Here is a 20,144-nt window from a genome sequence, read left to right on the forward strand (position 1 = left end):
AACTTCAAAATAGATTTTGCAAGAGAGCGTTCCTGCATTATTCCCATCGGGGAGACAGTTTACTTGAATGAGGTTGCTTAAAGCTCTGACCTATATATCAGAAAAAGAAAGTGGTTTCAGCCTTATTGCAAGTGGTTTGAATTTCGTGCCAGAAACTTGGCATTATGTAACCAGGTTTCCATTATCCCCACCGGAGAAAAAATTGAACACAATGTAAAATATACTTAAGATTTTCTGGGTTGTTAGTTTTGTGGGGGATCAGGAACATGCGGAAAGGTGTGATCAGCACCTGGCATTATAGAATTTGTGCGCACCACCACTCATATATTTAAGTGTGTCTGTGCACATTTGTTGATGTTTCTCACAGGTCCTTATGTCAGGCTCCAATACGCTCTAAACAGCTTATTTTAGATATTCCATAGAGGGAGCTCTTAATGTTTGTTTAATATCAAATTTAATATATTAGGCATTACATGTGATTTGCATTTAGAAAAGTCATACAACAGTATGCTGAAATCACAAGACAAGCATAATATAACAGTGGCCATATACAGCAGAATCACAACACAAATGTGATTCCTGTTACCAGTCCTGATCTGCTCCACCATCACCGGGAAGTAACATATGGGTTGATTCCAGCTCAAGGCAGTTGCTCTCTGCAAGTTTCATTTTGTGGGTTGCTCAGTTGTTAACATTCTGTGTGGGCTGAACCCCGTGTCCGCTTCCCCCTCGCTGGTCTGGCTGGCTCCGGAAGATGTGACACTCCAGTGTTTACCTCATGGACATGGTACTGCCATTAAAGATGGGCAGTACAAGGAAGAAGGTGCTTTCTGAAAGGGTGCGGGTTTTGTCCATAGCCTACTCTCCACAGACAGTGAGTGCTGTTATGAACTTCTACTCTTTTCATGGTGTGGGAAATGAGGACTTGCATTTCAACTAAGCTCTTGTCTCCTTTTGTAATTAACCAAATTCTTTTACTTCAGGGGAAGTTATATACTCTTAGCATACTGCTTAATAATGAGATTCAGACCGTAAGTGGAGGTTTTATTTTAGGAACTTCAGTTGGGTTTAGACATAGCTAAAATGATTCTTTTCATTCTTTGATGAATAGAAGAAAAATAGATCATTTGCTGTCACATTAGTATTCCTCCATCAAGATTCCAACTTAGTCCTCTACTAAGTAAAACGGAAGGTAGCATGAATGTTTTTTAGATATGCACCAGTCTATAAAAATAGCTACTTGCTCAACACCTCTCAAAAACTTTATAGAGGTCAGGCAGGTTAGCAAGCTGCAAAATGTTGCCATCTTCTGCAAAGTGCTTAGGAGGTAAAAGATGGGTCCTAAAAGCTTTGTAAAGTATATGTTCCACAGTCCACTTCCATGTTGTTGAACCAGAGTCACAATCTTCGTTCTGGAATACAGAAAAAGATAAAAGGACAAACAATTAAACTGGAGTTTTCTTGTTCCAGAGGGAAACACTCCTTAAGAAAACTTAGTAAGACTACAGCGACTGTCAAATTCCACTAGTATTAGAGAAGTTCATTATATACAATCAATTTTAAGCTCTGGAAAGTTACTTGCAGAATGGACTAGCTTAACTAAGTGATTAAACTGATACTTAAACAATCAGACTATATTTTAAACTTATATGCATCCTTATTCTTTAGAAATTTATCATAGCTCAAGAGGTTAAAAAAATACATCCCAAACTCAGATGCCAAGGACCATTGAGATATTAAATACACTGCAACACTCAAGAGGTTCTCTTAATACTTATAATACTTAATATAAGTCATGGTCTTTCAGAATCTTGCCACACTGCTATTTGATTCGCTTCACTGAAAGTAGAGTTAGGATTAGAAGTCTATAGTAGAAGTTTCCTGTGTGGTGTCAGTTCTTTGTTCATTTCTAGTTTCATATTCTTGTACCTGAGAGTCTGTTGGGTTGGCTTCATCTATTATATATTGCTTTCTAATAGAGTAGAACATAGCTAGTTCTTTACTTAGGCTTTCAAAACACTCCTTTTCTTCATCCCAATTTACCTGTTACAAGAAAGAGAGGTCACTTAATAGAATCTGGGTAGCAGTCAGAGACTTGATAGAAATTCTTAAAATGGAAAAGTCATAATAATGTCTTGGCCATTTTTGTGCTGGTAAGGTAAAGGCATAGAACAACAACAAAAGGGTAGAAATGCAAGCTTTCAAATAAAAAAATATATTCTCATTTGAGCAGGAGTTAGGAATGCAGAGGCAAAGCACAACTCATCAGTAAACACAGCAAAAATATCTGGAGCACGTTACAGTACTTTTAACCAACTCCAGCCCTTCCTTTGCAGCTTCTGATGAATTAATTTGATTCACTTCACTCTTTCCTAAACAGAAAAAGTCATTTGTGAATGAGTAAATTAAGAGAATATACCTCTGTGGCCAAGCGAAGGATAAACATAGGCAGTCCTTCCAGCGGTGGAACATAGTTGTCTATCAGAAGTGGTAACCCAGTAAGGTTTCCTTCCTGCAAGGCAATGCTGCTGCTTCAGTAAAAGAAAAAGGAAAGTTCTTTCTTGCAATAAATGCACCAAAACCATAACCTATTTATTTTCAGACTGATTCTTACCAATTTTAGTGAGCCTTAGGGATGTCTGAAGTTACAAGCTTTTAAAGCCTGATGCCAGGCAGACAGTTAGTGGCGGTGTTTTAACTTCACAAGGCCTGGATTTGAGCCGCTCAGCTCAGGGAAACCTGAATTCAGCTTCCCCCTCTACCTCTAGCCACTGACTACACAGATCCCACTTCCTAGGAGAACATGTGAATGAAGCGTCTTGGGTGATATGACCCTTGATGGAGCTGTTCAGTTCTGTATAGAATAACAGATTCATTAGGCCACACACAAAAAAGACACATTGAAACAAAAGTGATGCTGTAGCCCTGCCTGGCTAGAGACCCAGTTACGCTGCACACCTTGTTGGATAAGAGATCTGCATTCTAGTTACAGGAGCAATGACTAAATTATTTTATTAAACTTATTTGTGTAGCCCACTTTTAAAAGCAGCATTAAGTGCTGAGCATTTTGAATGAAAGGGGCAAGCCATAGTAAGTACTGCAAAAAAAACACTGCGGTTATTTGTTAGTAGAATGTAACACTATTCATTTACTGTTGAAGTAATAGCAGCAGTCACCTCATCGATTTCAAGAGAAAAATAATCTTTCAACATTTCACTCTTCTTTTTCAGAAACTCCACAATGTACTCAGCAAGCCCTTCTTTTGGGCCATCTTCTTCTGTCCACCCACTTTCAGGATTCTCTAAAGCAAGCATGGAAAGCTGATATAAAGGAGCTGGCTCCTAAAAATGGAGAAGGGAAAACTGTTGTTTATGATCACCACACTGCTGGAAACCTATAGCTTCTTCTTTCACATATATAAACTAACTATAATACACTGTTTCTGGTCTGCAGAGCAAACAGTTCTGCTTACCATAAACAGTCTAAGTAGTATGAATTTATTTCTCATATGATTCTGTGCTGTCCACAATCCTGCAAAGACATGTGACATTTACAGGATAAGCACTAGCATTCAACAGCTTATTTCTTACAGACCGTCTGTTAAAATTCTTTGTCTCAATGTAACGAGCAGAAGCAAAACTTGATGAATATTTAGAAGTGACACTAATAAAAAGCAGGCAGGATGACAACTTTCAGTTGCAGCTACAAAATTGCTAACAGAGTTTTCTACATTCTGTTACTGTAAAAGAATCAAAACACCACTCTTCTAGTGGACAAAACACACCCTGTAAGACCATACATTTTTCTGAAACAACAGGCTTACTATAAATAAATTTTAAAATATTTTTATCTAGAATATAATGTAAAATCATACTTACAGACAACCTTAAGACTCCAAAGTTTGCAAAGTCATAAATAAGTATCTGGTAAAAGAGTTCTTGGCTAAATTGAAATACAAAAATAGTTAAATTGACAGCATCACATTATCTCCAAGTTACCTTGATTAAGAGTGGAAAGTAAGGGTCATCTTGCAAATATGGATGGATACGTACATTTGATATTAACAAAAATCTTACTTTAACTAAACAATTTAAGATTTACACATGCTATCCAGATATTTAAAATTAAATCTGTTTCTTGCTTTCTGCCATCACCCACATTTTTTCAGAAATGTTACATACTCAGCATAGAGCTGCTGTCAGTTTATTCCCAGATACCTTGTACTTTAACCACTTTACTCCTTTGCTGCACTGCAAGAAATGCACAGGATCTTGGAAACTGATAAGACTTGTCAATCTTAAGTGTATTCTCTTATTTGTTACAAAATTTACACAGTTGGCCCAGTAAGAGAGCATGTGCAAAAATACAAACTTCGTGTTAGGATCATGTCCTACAGCTTCTCTTAAGGCAACTGGATGCAACGTTTTACGTAACTTTTCCGAAGCCTTTCCTTGCTCTTTTTTGTACAGGGTGCTGTAGCCCAGCTGCTGTAGTGGACAATCATGATGCAAATAAAATGTTTTTCCCCTTCTCCCAGTCTGTGAGCATGCAATACAGTAGCTGGCATTTTAATTACACCGATTCCCTGCAAGTTCTCCCAAGCACGCCAGACTTGTTTCCACTGTTCTGAACTGATTGCTTAATCTTTGGCCTCATAACTTTCCAGACAAGCAACAAGAAAATGATTTTGTTTTCCCTGTCATTTTCTGCCTTCTTCTAATTAGCTTAGTAATCAGTAGTTGTTTCCACTGCCAACAAGTCTAACAGCTTCTTTACCTGAGTTTTGTTGTATTGAGGAGGTACAGTTTGGTCTGATATTGGGCCAGAGCCCACTGAGGACTGACACAGCCAACAAAGGAATGATCATGTAGCATCTCCTGAAGATCTGAAACGATTGAGGGGGTGGGGAAGAAACAAAAGGGTATAATTTTACATTTGCAACCCTGCCCTAATGTATTCAGTTGAGCGGTTTGTGTCTTTTTAGTGTTAAAGCCTCAGATTACTGTTCAATCACCTCTACCCCCCGCTGCTTCTCGTAGGCATGTACTAGCAATTATCCACATTTTGAAATATTAATAATTTGTGTGCATACACATATACTCACATATATTAAAGCATAAGTGAGAATAGTTACATAACTGTTAAACTACAAACACAAATTTTAAAAAATTAACTGTTTGCCTTTAATAACCTTTCACAATTGGTTTGCAGCCACAGGAGATTAATAAGGGAACACAGACATACTTCAAAGAAAACTGCAGCTGTAAAACAATTTCAAACAAAGTCTAATATTGTCAGACTACAATTCTGAAAGTATGATAGAATAGATCCACAATTTATTTTTTCCCCCAAATAAGCACTGCAGTCACAATACGTACAAAGCACCACGCTCACTACCCAAATTCCATTGTTACCTTTTTCCAAAGGATCACAATATTACAAGAAGAGCATTTATTTCTTGCAAAGGTCTCTTGTACATATTTCTTACACATGTGAAGAGAAGACACGTCCTCAAGCAGCTGCACAAGTTCTACCATGTATTTTGTCACTTTTTTTTTGACATTTTATGGCTCAGGGACAACTGTTGGATTTTGGTATTCAGACAGTAACAGTCAGATATGGAATTACCAGCTCAGAATTACCATCCTAATTAAAACATTCTTCTGGAGCACAAGTGAAGTGTAAGTGCAAGCTTTCTAAAGATCAAGAATTTATTTAAAAGTTATTTATTACAGATATCTGTTAGTGCAGCCATTTTAGCTGTGGAGCTTCCCCAATTCTTACTACCAGAAAAATGAAAATAAATTCAACAAAAAACTCAGAACACAAGATTCCCAGCATTTAGACTGATTGGGTTATGTGACTCAGTATGACCCTGGTGGCAACTGAAGGAGCTAAGAGGGAAACAACTCTACGAAGAATTGCAAACCCTTTACCTTTTTCCCTCTTTCTTACCAGAAGAGAGAACAATATTTCACCAATCATTTCATAGAAGCGGGACAGATACAAATGAAAATGAAAAGCAAAAGCAGTAAATAAAAACTATGATTATCAAGCCTGTCCCAGTCTACTTCACAATAATACAGCTACGCAATTTTTTTTAATGACCATATTTTAGCTGCCACCTCTGTTTGAAAATGCCAAAATAACTTAGCTTTTCAAGCTGTGATTTTTCAGTGTTATGATGCAAGTTAAGGTTTGCAAGCTATTTAGAATGCATAAAATGTTTATCAGCTAACAAGGTACACTGAAGTTTCAAACAGTCCTGCAGTGTGGCTCAGTGAGGCAGCTCCCTGCTCGAAGATTGACCCTTGACATTTAACGAGTGGTTTTGGTAAAAGCTGACTTAGCAGCACAGTGAGCTGACTGGGCCACCTTTTAAATACCTCAGCAGCTCAAACACACCATGTTTAGTTGGTGGAATAACAATAATCTTGAGAAGCAAAAGCCTTGTTTACTTGCATGTGCCTGGTTACTAATTTCCTCCTGGAGAGTCAACACACTGGTCAAGTTGATAATTCTTCTTTTAGGGGTGCAGGCAGCTGTCATGTCCTTTCTTGTGTCATCTTCCTCCATTTCTACGTCCACATCTTTCCGTGGTCTCTTTCTGCAATACCGAAACACAATCAATGACGTTCAATTCTCCTGTCACTTTGGCAAAACACACATACAACAGATGGGATGCTCAATTCACATGCTGTACGTTACTACACAAAATGCAAAAAAAATTTCCCAAAGCTTCCCAGAAAGAAAGAAAGACTGTTTTCTTTTACTTCTGGGGAGTAATTTGCTAGGAAAAGATAGTTCATAAGAGAATTTATGAGTGTCTAATACCAATCACATCAGACATCTGTTGTTTAAGCACCAGGATAATTGGGCTCTAAAGGACACATTAAAAAAATGTTGATATTTCCAATTTTTTTTTAATTATCATTTTTCTGTAATACTGATGGGGTATTAGATTCCCTCAGAAGACTTTGGTTTCTTGTAACAGCTCCTGCAGGAGCTATAGAAAGATTACAGTGCTTTTATCCTTACTAGGGTAATGTCTGCAAAATTCAGTGATGTAGATTCTTTCTATCCCCTCACAAAAGGACGGCCTCCAAATTTAACAGATCAGTATGACCTCCCTAAAGTTAATGTCACTATTTATACTGTTTCCTGCCTTCCAGCATGCATGGAAATCCCATTCCAGTTACAAAATTTATCACAAGTTATGTAGTTTACAGTTCACAGATTAAGTTAAATTCCTCATTAAAATGCCATGGAACATTATTGCAGGAAAACTTCTTTTTTTATGACTAAGCAAAAGTGAGAAGAGATCAGAAAAATCTTCAGTTTCAGGGCCGTGAAATAAATAGGTAGCCTTGCATGGACAGATGAGACTTACCGAGGAGGCACTGTCTCAGGAGACAAGTGTCCACTCTCACTCAGCCCCCCAGGCACGACTGTGTCCTGAACATCAGCCACTTCAACTACATCACTGACATCTTCCATTTCAGCATCCTGTGGCCTGTCCACACCTTCCGGAGGTCGCGCGTTCACCTCTGTCGTCCCTTCAGTGGGGCCTGTACTTAGGGGGTTGTTCACTGGCTGAAGAAAAGCGTCTAATTTCTGCTCTCGGGAATCGGTGCGGACCATCTGATGCGCGTAAACTTTGTCGCTCGTTCCTTTGGTGACCGCAGAAGTGTTTGCTGCTGATTTCACAACCTCGCTGGAAGAACAGTCGGCCCCCGGAAGCAACGTCTTTGTTCAGATATGGGGAAGTAAAGAGAAAAGATTCAACAAGAACAAAAAAAAACCCACCACAAAGATCAGCTGCATTTCTTACAGCATCTTACTGCTTAGAAGTAAGTAACTGCCAAGCCCCACAAACACAGTGTCAGCTGCTTAAACAGGCTGCCAGTTTTGAACTCGCTATACATGTAGCACAGATGTCATCATCTTGGCAGTTAGGGAAATCATCAGCTAGCATGCCCTTGTCTCAGAGAAAATCTTTAACTTAAAAAAAAGCACATGGAATTTTTTTATACAATTCTTACACTATGCTCTATATAAAGAGAGATTAGGAAATCTTTTTCCTGATTTTTTTGTTTTTCATCTAGATCAAATCAAACATATTGTCAAATACACAGAACAATCAATTTCCTTGGTCACATTTCACATAAACAAAGGCAGAATAAAAACAATTTACCAGATGTGAAGGCTAATATACTTTGTCAAATAAAAGACCGAACAGATGCTTGACAAAAAGGTACGTAAAATACTTTTAAATCCAGCAAAACTTTAGTAAGTTCACTGCCACATTAACATTGGTATATTACAGCAATCTCTTCCCTGGAACAGATGATCTCAATCCACCAGTACAACACTGATGACTATCCATCCCTGCATAAATTATACTACTGAACTGAGTAAACATATCCACAACAGTTAAAACAGTGCAGAGCTGTGGTCACTTGAAACGTGTATTCTCACCTGAGTGAAGTACATCCTTGAAGAATTAGAGCCCAGTAACTTGTTCTCTACATGTCGTTGCACATGCTCTAGAATACTGTCTTCATGAAGGAAATGGACCTCATGTTTTGTAGGGTGCACATTCACATCTACATTTTGGGGAGCTATTTCCAGGCTGGAAAACATTTTAGAAGAAGTTAACCTAAAATTTGCCATGGATGGCAGAGAATGCACAAATTGGTTCAGTACTGTGGCCATTACTCCATGCAGAGAAGCCAAAATGGTCCTGAAACCTCCTAAAGCGACACCAAACAAATCTGACTGCAGTGTGTTAAAAAATAATTACTCTGAAGAACTCTTCCAAGCTCACCAAAATCTGCTTACAGAGGTAAGCTTAAACCAAACTCCCCATTGTACGACTACAAAACAGTTTTTAGAAATATCTTTTACTTGCAGTGCCTCATGAGTTAATGACTTCTGATGCCTTGTCATTATAACCTCAAGCATGAATTCAATTAAATGCTACAATGCAAGAATTTTATTGTTAGAAAGCACTGGATATCACCAGGTTTCATTAGTGAATAGCGAGATTCAACTGCTTAGCAATTACAAAGCCAGATTTTCCTTTCTATGTCCTTTAAAATTTGGAGAACAGTTTCTGTTCAATTTCAGCTATTACTTGACCCTAAAAAATTATTTATTTCTTGTAAGAAATATGCAATTCACTTTTTCCTGCATTAGGATACCAAAACCAGTAACTGTTAGAAATACAAATGTAAATCCTAGCAAGGTAAAACATTAATGAGTTTGTAATAAATGATCTGACTGGTCCTAAATGCTCTGCTGTACTCCTAGCGTAACACATTTTCCTAAGTGAAGAGCATCCATAATACGAAAAGGACTTAAGCTGAAATTACAGACACTCGCTGTTTCTGAAAATAAGCCCATCTTCTTAAGATTCCTTTAATTTGATTTAATTATCTCCCGTCTGGCAATTAGGTACCTCAGTGCAATGCTTAATACTACTATCAGGAACACAAATGCCCTTCTAAACTTACCCTAGCTATACCATATCCTACATGATAGTTTTAAAAGGCTACTTCTTCCCATTGCTTTACCTTAAGTATAGGAATGGATGCGTACTTTTTGGCAAATAAGCAGCATACACAGTTTCTATGGCTTTCCGCAAAGCGGCTGACTCAACCAATCGATCTGAAACACAGAACGAAATGCTGTTTTCAAAGAGCCCCACTGAAATACACTGCACAGTGTCCAATTATTCCTTCAGAACAACTTCATCACAGGACAACCACTATAATAATTTTTCCCAAGACATATTTATTCTTCATATAAAACCAGGAAAAGGCAATATCTTCCTAGTGTGTTTTCTATTTAGAAGTATTTATTTTCCCACAAATGCTGAAACAACCAGACTACTTTTTCATTATTTCATACAGTCAAGGTTTGTTGCATCTTATGTCTGTGTTGCTACAGAACGGAGAGACCACAGAACACAATTATAACCTTGATACTCTGCAAGCTTAAGTTTCTTTAGGCCTAATCTTAGCTGCTTTTACTATTCAGAGTACAAAACCTGATGCACATTACAAATAGAAAAACACCTTAAGCTCTACAATTAACTGTAATACTTATTATTCAATGTTTTTAAGAACACTCATGCATTTTATAGTTATTCAAAAAGTTTTGATCTTCTGATTATTATGTAAGCAACATATGACTGTACAACACACTGCTTATTTTTTTAAACTTACGGTTTATGAAGAGTAAAAATATACATTTCTTCACAGAGTAGTTTGCATTCGTGATGTAGCCTTTCAGTTTAAAGGCCAGACTTGCATCTTCACAGCCCACTTCTATCAGTTCCCTATTTACAGAAACATAAGCAAACTGAATTTTTCTGTTGATGCAAATTTCAAACAGTACCCACAAGTTGCAACTGTTCTATATTCTATTTATATCCTAGTTCATGAAAACATTAGAATTATCAGAGAGTTCAAACATTCATTGCTGAGTCACAAAAATGATTTAACCTGAACTGCCTTGTTTCTCCTTTCTAAGTAAATATAAAATAGTAACACACTATGACTGGAGTCTGTAAAACTATCCACAGTATCTTTTTAACACATTCACATATCACAGCATCCATAATATTATAACCATCTATTGATAATTCTAATATGCACTTCACTGTTTAAGCCATTGACAGTGATAGACAAGGACACCTCAAAGTTATCAGCAGCCAGGGAAAAACATTTATTTTCTTGAACTACTTTGTCCACTTTCACCAGGCTAATATTTGTAATTTTCATGATTCATTAGCCAAGGAAATCCACTTTGGTAGCAAGCCATTACGTCAGCTTCTAAAGTTAATATAGAAGAGGCTTATGGGCTACTTATTTCCAATTCAAGCCAAATATATACTGAGTGCCATTTTTATTTGGGTTCATTTTTTAAGTTGAAATAACAAGCTAGATTAAACACCACTTTTCAAAACATCTGGTCAAAACATTTAAGTTGAAGTGGACAATTTATTCAGAACTGTACAAAAGAAAAACTGTATCCAACAAATATTAGCAGTAGACAAAAAAAATGCATAAAAAATAAATGCAAACAACACTGCAAACCTTATCAGCAAAGAGCCTCTCCAGTTTGCTGTGTTTCATAAAGGTGCTTCCTTGTATTAAAAGTTAAATTCCGTACATGTGAAGTGTGACTTCAGCAACTGAATCAACATCTAAGTATTCATGGGACAAATGCATTCCAGAAGTCCATTTGATTAATTATTTACAGCTGAATGTCTTATAAAGAAAGAATTTTTCCTAAACTGGCAGATACATTTTTAAAAGATGAATGGTTTCATTTGTTTTCAACTTTTCTGCCTGGCTTACTCAGTATCAGCTAATTTAGCTTTTGTCAAAATATTAAACAATAAGATTTCAGAAAAACAAATCTGAGGAGACTTCAAAATTTATCCAATAGCAGACAGTGTAAGAAGTGGTCATATTTTCATGGTCTAGGAACTTGTAGAGAACAAAAGTACAGCTTGCTCTTTTCAAATGAAAGTTACAAACAGGTGGTTCCCTCTTAGTGCATTAAAGGAACAGCTTTGCAACTTCCCTCTTTGATATACTAGAAGAAAAAGTGTCACACATTCTACAAGACAAGGAATGTGTAACTGCAATGTGAATGGAGGAATGTGAACTGTAACTGCAACACTCCCTGTTCTCTGTATTTCGCATTGAAGGAAGCAGGGAAAGTTAGCACAGTCCACGCTCTTTAAAACAGAAAGAGATTTACTAGAAAACTTGATGTCAAAAGGAAAGTTAACATCAGCATACCTGCTAACAGCATTTCCAAAGATGGACCTGATGTTGTCCACTGTTGAGGCGTTTGACAACGTTCTAACATCTGACATGGTATCACCTTGCTAAAGAGAACAGAAATGAGTATGATCAATTCACAGTTCTGGCTGAAGTTTTAAAAATACATTAAACTTAACAAATACATTTCTAACACAAAGGCATGAGACTTAACATCATTAAAATGTGCTGTAGTATTATTTACTTATTTGTGTTCAGAAAAACAAGAGATGGTAAATGGCACAGGATTAAAAGATTTGCTAGATCATATGAGACCCATTCAGCCAGTGACTCCATCTGTGAAAGTAAGGAACATAAACAGTTTGGTAAATAATTATCAAGAATGCCAAAGAATGAAGGTGCTCTATCCCATCCTCTTTCACACAGTTATTAACAACCAGACTCTAAAAAGCAGCTGAAACAAAATAACACATCGACCACACAGAAAACCCAAAACTCCAAACAAATGTGTTTTTGTCTTGTTTACTTTTAACTAATGTGTTTTCTATCCAAATTGCATCAACATAGCTGTCAACATTTCAGTACAAGGGAAGGCTCTGTACACTTTTCCCATTGCAAAAGATGGAGTGCTAATTTTCTGGCATTTTCATATATCCACATTATATATATGTGTGTGTATATATACATGCACAAATATATAGAGACACACAGTGAAGTTATGAAAACTTTATTTGCATACCTTTTTAACTGAAAAGCTGATGCCTGAGTTATGGATGGCATACCTAAAAAAATACATAACCGTAAGACTGCAGTATGTGAAAGAAAAGGTTACTTTCCCTGAATGCTGAAAAGCAGCTAGTAATAGGAACAAACAATTTCCTTCCCTGTTACACAGTAAGGTGATGTGAGCCAAATTGAGCTTTTGTAGATTAAACAGCTATAGACTTAAATGTTTTCTATTTATAAGTGACCTGCAACAATATGAAATTCAAGGATCAGCTTAGCTTATTTCTCAAAAAAAACCCTGATGAGCTTCTATAGACCTGGTTAGTTCAGTTTCATTGCGCAGGTTTAACTTGAAGTACAGCAAAACCTCCTCAGTTTAACAGCATCAAGTCTCAACTACCCTCTCTCCCTGAAAATAAGACAGGGTCTTATATTAATTTTTTCTCCATAAGATGCTTACTTTTTTACATGTATAGCTACCTGTACACTATTTAAATTTACTTTATATATGAACTGTGACTAGGGCTTATTTTTGGAGTAGGGCTTTTATTTTGAGCATCCTCAAAAATCCCGAAAAATCATGCTAGGGCTTATTTTTGGGGTAGGTCTTATTTTCAGGGAAACAGGTACTATAGAGAAGGATCTGAAAAATTGCTGTCTCAACCTTCAACTTCCCCTACCCAGATGGTTCTGCTGTCTGAGACCTCAGGGCCAAGTTCTAATACCCTAAAGCTGCCTAACCCTGGCTCAAACTTCTAGGGAACTTGCTAAGTTGTGAGAAAGACCAGACAGTAGAACTTTGTAAGATGAGAAACATAAAAATGCAGACAGAGATCAGACTGTCGTCACTGGCACAGTTAGTAATTCAATAATTCAAGAGGAAAAAGAAAAAAAAGCAAAATCCTAATGGAAAAAAAACCCAACAAGTTGGAAGCCAGTAACTCAGCAAGACCTGAGATCAGCCTGTTCCACGGAGCAGCAGGACCTGACCCTTTGCTCCCGGCTGCAGTCTGCCTGGCCAGTAACCAGTCCGAAGTAGCTCATTCAGGGAGCAGACTAACACTTCACATACAGCCTTGCTGCTCTCTGCTGGCTTTTGTGTTTACTGAAAGCATAAAGCAGCTATTTTGGTTAAATTGTGTAGATCCTGCTTGCAAAGCCTCCACACGTGGCGAAAGATCTAACAAAGGGACCCAGGAAGGGAACATCTGGTAACTGAAGTGATACTAGTTTTGTTTTTCAGGACGTGAAACTGCCATTCAGCTTTTTCATATTCAGCCAAATCTCAATACCCTTGCACAGTTTTTACTTGGATTCTATTCAGTCCAAGTTCATTGAGAGTTGACTCAGTCAGGTCTATCACCATTTGTTTGCTGGAATCCAGTCATAGACTGAATACAGTGTTTCTCCGCTGGATTTTCTGTATCCAACTGAACTGTTATATTACACCATATACTAACAAACAGTTAAAAAAAAACCCTCAAAAACAACAACAAAAAATGACAACGCACACACATATATGCCAGTCGGTCTAAAAAATCAAGTACTCTCAATGGCAGCAAAAAAACCCAAAAAGAAAATGGAGCCTCCTATTTCAGTTTACCTGCTAACAACTTCTACTATTTTTGCATATTCTTCACTTGGATTTTTTAAAGCTTTCCTCCTTGTATTTACATTGTAAAAAAGATCTTCAACCTAGAGAGAAAAAGATCACAATTAAAAGTCATTTAAAAAAAAAAAAAATCTTCTCTCACTATATAATCCATCTAAATCCATCCTCTTTATAGATAATACAAAATTTTCTGAAAACATTTTAGTTTAGGAAGAATCAACATTCGATTTATTCCTTACCTGTTTAGCTTCATCTAACAAAATGCAACTCCAAAGAAATGTATGTTTTCAAATATTTTGATACATCAGATTTTCACCAATAACCATAACCTACAGCTCACTTTTCAGCGAAAGTTATATGCTTTCCATTGCAGATGACAATGGATTCCCTGATTACACTGTGTTTTGATGAAATGCAAATAAATGTTAAAACAGTTGCTTCAGTCAAGGCCATCAATGTCATTAAACCAGCAGCTTAAATTGCTCATTTTCACTATTTATTTAAACAATATGCGAATTATTTTTTTTTCTGCTATAGTAAGAAAGGCAGAAATTTAAAGTCCAGCTTTTTTTTGAAGATACATTATCCTAAATATTGACACATGAAGCTTTCTGGGTGCGTACTCCTGCTGCAAGACAAACACACAGCTGCAGACTTTCAGGCCAAGCTTCCCCTTTCACCCTACACTGTGCAACACGCACACTCCTTCCCATTCTGGGCTCTTTATTTGTCACAATCCAAATTCCAGCCCACATTCAAACCTTGCTATATGAAATATATGACTGAAAGACAGCAGGCCTGCAGACTATGCCAGCGCTCATTGTCCCACTCTGGCTTGTAAAAATAAACCACCCTACTACTATTCTGAGCTTCTTGCAGCCCTAAATGTCCATTTAGGCCTTCGGCAGTCCAGAAGGGTTATGAAATATTTCTGCTAGTGTATGACTATGCTATCCTCAGAAGAGAAAAAGAGGATCTTCTGATATTTACCTGTCTTTGGAGAAAAAGACATAGCAAAAAAAACCAAACAAACCAACATAATTTTGACAACATTCTACAAGGTGATACTGTCACGCACCTTACAATGTAACACGTACCAATAAGCGGTGCAAGCGTAACAACCAGGGAGCAGAAGAGGGGCAAGAGAGAACACGCACAAAAACCTACTGTGATCTGAGTTCCTTGGTTTCCAGCACAGGGTTTCGGAGGGCCTTTAATTTTTCCATCACTGTATACAGCTCTAAGCAGAAAACAATAAGTTGTAAGACATCTGGATTGGGGAGTTGGGGACAGAGGACAACAGCCAAAGGGAGAAAACAAAAGAAACCCCATCATCATCACTCTCCTCCCAGCGAAGAACTTGGGATACAGACAATTGGCTACAACTCCCTCCATTCTGCTAGAGGAAATCTGTCTTCACGGACTGTAGAACCAGTGGGTGAATGGGAATAACAGCAGAAAAAATGTGGCAGAAAACGGGACGTGTTCTGAAATTCCATTACCAAGACTTTTCTAGTAAAGGCAGAATCACTGTATTCTATCTTTCTTTAGTAACTAGACCTGGACTAGCAATAATTCTTCCACTAGACTTTACACTTCAGTTATACTAATAAGAAATTGTTGAATTCACATAAAAGATACATTTCCTTTTCACTTGTAACAGCATTTTTAGCGGAAAATATTTCTGCCCCACATAGGTCTTTCAGCAAGTTATACAGATGCATCATTTCACAGGCCATACTTTTTTGCCCTCTCACATATCCTACATACTTAATGCAAGAAAGACCATAGCTACACAATCTTTTGAAAAAAACAAAATGAAAAGCTCATTTTTCTCCTTCTTTTTCTTAAAAGTAATTGAGAAGTTAATGGATAGGTTTGCTTATATTTAGAGTAAGTTTGCAGAAGAATATTCAAAACTTTTTCTGAATAGGATTAGGCACCACACAAAACCAAACAAAGCTGTAAGTTCCTGTGTTCAGAGACTTATGAAATTTGCAAGACATGCTGACTGTGGATATACATAATTTTATCCTGAAATGGAGGGGAAAAAAACAAAAAAAAGGCAAAAGCTTACCCTACATTGGCTGTTGAAGTAGCCCCATATACACACACTCTTCTAAAATATATTGTTTAGCTAAAGCTTACCTTTAAAGCCGGGAATAAAAAAATCACTCAAACTATGTTCCCTCAAATTCTGGGTCTTTTTTGTAGCTACCCTAGAAACATATAATTCCTTATACCACCCTCCTTCTTAATAAAAGTACTGAAAAGATAACTAAATGCATCTATTCATTATCACATGTGGCAGAAGTTACTTGGAAAATAGGTAGCATACCTGTATGCACATTTTGCATCAGCTGTTTTAGTTGTGACAGTAACATGGGCAACATGACTGATGCTGGCCAATGCCTAAAGAAAGAGAGAGAATCTGTGTAAACTTTGCTCTGGAGACCATTAAAGTGTCCACACTTTAAACAGCATCACTAAATTTTGATACACCACTTGCAAGTTAATTAATAAAAACCCTTACAAGAAAATTGCAGGCTAGGAAAGCTTTAACGTATTTTAGTACCTATAACACTGACTTTTAGCCAGGACCTTCTTTTGGCTTTTCTAACAGTTCATTATGTCTGACAATGCAAGCCACTAACCATGTAACATAAGAAATCTGCAAAGTTATTAGTTGTGCCCTTTTCTTTCTTCCATGTTAAGAAATACAGCTGGAAGGTTTTAACCATTACTTTCTCATCCCTGCTCAAGTTCTTCTCCTGACTATACGCAGTATCACGAAGTTAGGTTACAATGGTTTTCCCAGAAAACTCAATGGACGTGTCTACACAGCCTGCTGAAACCAGCCTCAGGACCAGACTCCACTGGCTGTGGAGCTCTTACGCTGAAAGTGTGTGAGGAGGGCACTCAGTCCACTCTCCATCACACGCAAGGATCTATATATCTGAGCACAGGCAACATACTTAAATATCTTGTCGTCCATCTGGAGGGGAAAGCAGAACTCATCCTGGACTGTTCTTTCAGACAAGTTTAGATATAACCTATGACAGTCTGGAAAACTGGTATATCTGAGGGGTCAGAGATACCAGATTTGACTAACAGCAAAAGCAAAGAGGAGGACAAACGTGCATTTCAAACATTTAATTTTGAGTATGGTATTCAGACAAATATCTGTCATCAAAGATTCACCTTCCACTCAAATCTTTCATTGTCTTTACCTGTACGTTCCTGAAGCAACATTTGAGAAGACAGGCCTTGTCTTACTTTAAAAAAAATAAATAGATAGAATCATAGAATCGTTTCAGGTGGAAGAGACCCTCAGGATCATCAAGTCCAACCATAACCTAAGTCTAGCACTAAACCATGTCCCTAAGAACCTCATCTAAACACCTTTTAAACACCTCCAGGGATGGTGACTCCACCACTTCCTTGGGCAGCCTGTTCCAATGCTTCACAACCACTTCTGTGAATAATTTTTTCCTAATATCCAATCTAAACCTCCCCTGGCACAACTTGAGGCCATTTCCTCTTGTCCTATTACTTGCTACGTGGGAGAAGAGACCAACCTCCTTTCAGGTAGTTGTAGATACCAATAAGGTCTCCCCTCAGTCTCCTTTTCTCCAGGCTACACAGCCCCAGTTCCCAAAAACAATATATAGGTCTTCCTAGGCATTCATCTGATCTTGAAAGATATAGAAATGTATTTTGAACTATAGTCACCCAGCTGACTCTCTCAGAAAACAGAACCTTCTGTAAAGAGTATTGGGAAAGGGATAGTATGTAAACCCCACTACACCAGGGTAACAAACAATGAACACTTTTAAAACCTCACTGAAGAGCTTACCTCGCCCCTAAAACCGTACGTGGAAATGCTAGCTAAGTCTTCAAATTTTTGCAGTTTGCTCGTAGTAAATCTCTCACATACAATGTCCAGATCTTCTTTCTATGTGAAAGGGACAGGTAACAGTCACTTTTCACAGAAACATTTATAGGGCAAAATATTTTTTTTAAAAGTAGCATTAAACATCAGCATAGAGCTGTCAACTGTACTCACTCTGATACCACAGCCATTATCTTGGACTTGGATGAACTTCAGACCCCCTTCTTTAACTACTACCTGGATACTTGTAGATTTTGCGTCCAAACTGCAAAAACAAAGAAAACTTTCAAGAGAACAGTAATTCTAGAGAATAACAGACTATATGACTTCGATTTTTCCCACACAAGCGATAATTTGTTTCTACTCTAATTGTCACTCATATTGGAATTCATTCTGTTTCAAACGAATGTCTACTGTCTCCTCACTTTTTCTTGTAACCACTCTGATATATTATTCTAAATCACCATCCACAACAATTATGAAGAACTTTAATAAACTTAAAAGCTAAGAGCGTGCCTAGCCCAACAAAGAGACTGTCTCCTCATTACCAAAACCTGTTGCAAATTCTGCTGCTTGCTTTCACATGGCTGATACAGCTCACAACATTTACTAGTGAAAAGACAGACATTTTAATCCCAGATTTATCTTCAAAACAAATAACTGAATTGTTGACACTGAAAGCAAAATATTAATAAGTTTATCGAACAACAACAAAAACCAAACACAGATTTAGACATGCTTTTTGAACAGAGTTCAACATAGAATCATAGAGTAGTTTAGGTTGGAAGGGCCTTTCAAAGGCCATCTAGTCCAACCCTCTTGCAATGAGCAGGGACATCTTCAACTAGATGAGGTTGCTCAGAGCCCCGTCCAGCCTGGCCTTGAATGTCTCCAGGGATGGTGCATCTACCACCTCTCTGTGAAACCTGCTCCAATATTTTACCGCCCTCATTGTAAAAAGTTTCTTCCTCATGTCTAGCCTGAATCTCCCCTCCTTTAGGTTAAAACCATTACCCCTTGTCCTGTTGCAACAGGCCCTGCTAAGAAGTCTGTCACCATCTTTCTTATAGGCCCCTTTTAAGTACAGAAAGGCCGCGATAAGGTCTCCCCAGAGCCTTCTCTTCTGCAGGCTGCGCTCTCCCTAGCGCAGGCCCCACACTCTCGGTGACCGTCCTTCGTTACCGGCACCATCCCCTCACCACACGCCGGCTCCGCGAAGCGGCGGCAACAGCCGCAGGGCGCCCAAGGCCTCCAGCCCCTCCCGCTGCCCGGGACAGGACCGCGCTGCCCCGGAGCAAGGCCGGGCTGCGGCCCAGCGCCCGCCGCAGCCGCCTCTCCCCCTCCCCGCCAGGGCAGAACCCTCGTTACCAGTTTTCTATCATCTCCTTGATGGCGTTCGCCGGCCTCTGGATGACCTCGCCGGCCGCGATGCGGTTCACCACCGTTTCATCCAGCCGCCGGATCACGCCGGCCATCGGTGCCGTGACAGGAGCCGGGCGGGAAGGGCGAGGGAAGCAAAGGACGCCCGAGGCAGAAGAGCGGCTGCTCGGGCAGCCACAGCGAACGGGGTCTGAGGGGAGAGGAGCGGCGCTGGGGCTGCTGCTCGGCGGCGGGGGGGAAGCCCAGGGGGATTACTTAGGGTGCCCCTGTGGGCCAGCGGAGACCGCACGGCGGCTACGGGGAGGGGGCAATGCGGGTGAGGGCAGCGAGGGCCCGGGGCCGGCGGGAACAGCGCGGCGAGCGGGACCGGGTCGGGAGGTAAGAAAAGGCCGCGCGAAGCCGCTCCGGCGGCTCGCGCCAAACCACATCCCACAGCCTCCTGCCCCCTCGAGCGGGCGGCTCTCCGATTGGGCGACTCAAGTGTCCATCACACCAGCGCTTTCCTTTCCGCGGTAAAAATAAACACAGAGTGGGCAAGGGGGAGCAACGCGCCGCCTGGCGGCAGGAGGTTGCGCTGCGCGCGGGGTTGCTGCGCGCGTGACGCCGTGCGTCTCGGACATCGGCATGGCATCATGTCATGGCATCATGTCATGGCATCATGTCATGGCATCATGTCATGGCACTACGTCATGGCAGCGTGCCTTGGAGAGGGGCAGCTGTGACCGCAGTGTTTGTG

The 20,144-nt window shown here is 39.1% G+C and overlaps 1 protein-coding gene across 3 annotated transcripts; it reads right to left on the minus strand.

The window, feature by feature from the left end:
• Positions 1 to 437: 437 nt before the first annotated feature.
• On the minus strand, positions 438 to 19,865 carry MLH1 (mutL homolog 1). Of its 3 annotated transcripts, none has more exons than XR_010470183.1 (19): positions 19,397 to 19,861; positions 18,203 to 18,293; positions 17,993 to 18,091; positions 16,475 to 16,548; positions 15,304 to 15,376; positions 14,128 to 14,219; positions 12,538 to 12,580; positions 11,817 to 11,905; positions 10,230 to 10,342; positions 9,576 to 9,669; positions 8,479 to 8,632; positions 7,391 to 7,746; positions 6,459 to 6,607; positions 4,777 to 4,885; positions 3,879 to 3,942; positions 3,177 to 3,341; positions 2,420 to 2,531; positions 1,930 to 2,043; positions 438 to 1,412 (listed from the first exon to the last, which is right to left on the minus strand). XR_010470183.1 is itself a non-coding variant. In XM_065051855.1 (19 exons), the coding sequence occupies exons 1-19, from the start codon at positions 19,501 to 19,503 to the stop codon at positions 1,245 to 1,247; spliced, it is 2,247 nt and encodes a 748-aa protein (XP_064907927.1). In that variant the 5' UTR covers positions 19,504 to 19,865; the 3' UTR covers positions 438 to 1,244. The 3 variants fall into 3 exon arrangements, 2 of the variants coding, with proteins under 2 accessions (XP_064907927.1, XP_064907928.1); XM_065051855.1 differs by having other exon boundaries at positions 2,420 to 2,512; positions 19,397 to 19,865; XM_065051856.1 differs by lacking the exons at positions 9,576 to 9,669; positions 15,304 to 15,376; positions 16,475 to 16,548; ... (1 more) ...; positions 18,203 to 18,293; positions 19,397 to 19,861 and having other exon boundaries at positions 2,420 to 2,512.
• Between the last annotated feature and the right edge of the window lie 279 nt (positions 19,866 to 20,144).

The sequence above is a fragment of the Columba livia genome, chromosome 2, assembly GCF_036013475.1.
Source record: "Columba livia isolate bColLiv1 breed racing homer chromosome 2, bColLiv1.pat.W.v2, whole genome shotgun sequence".
NCBI classification, from domain to species: Eukaryota; Metazoa; Chordata; class Aves; order Columbiformes; family Columbidae; genus Columba; species Columba livia.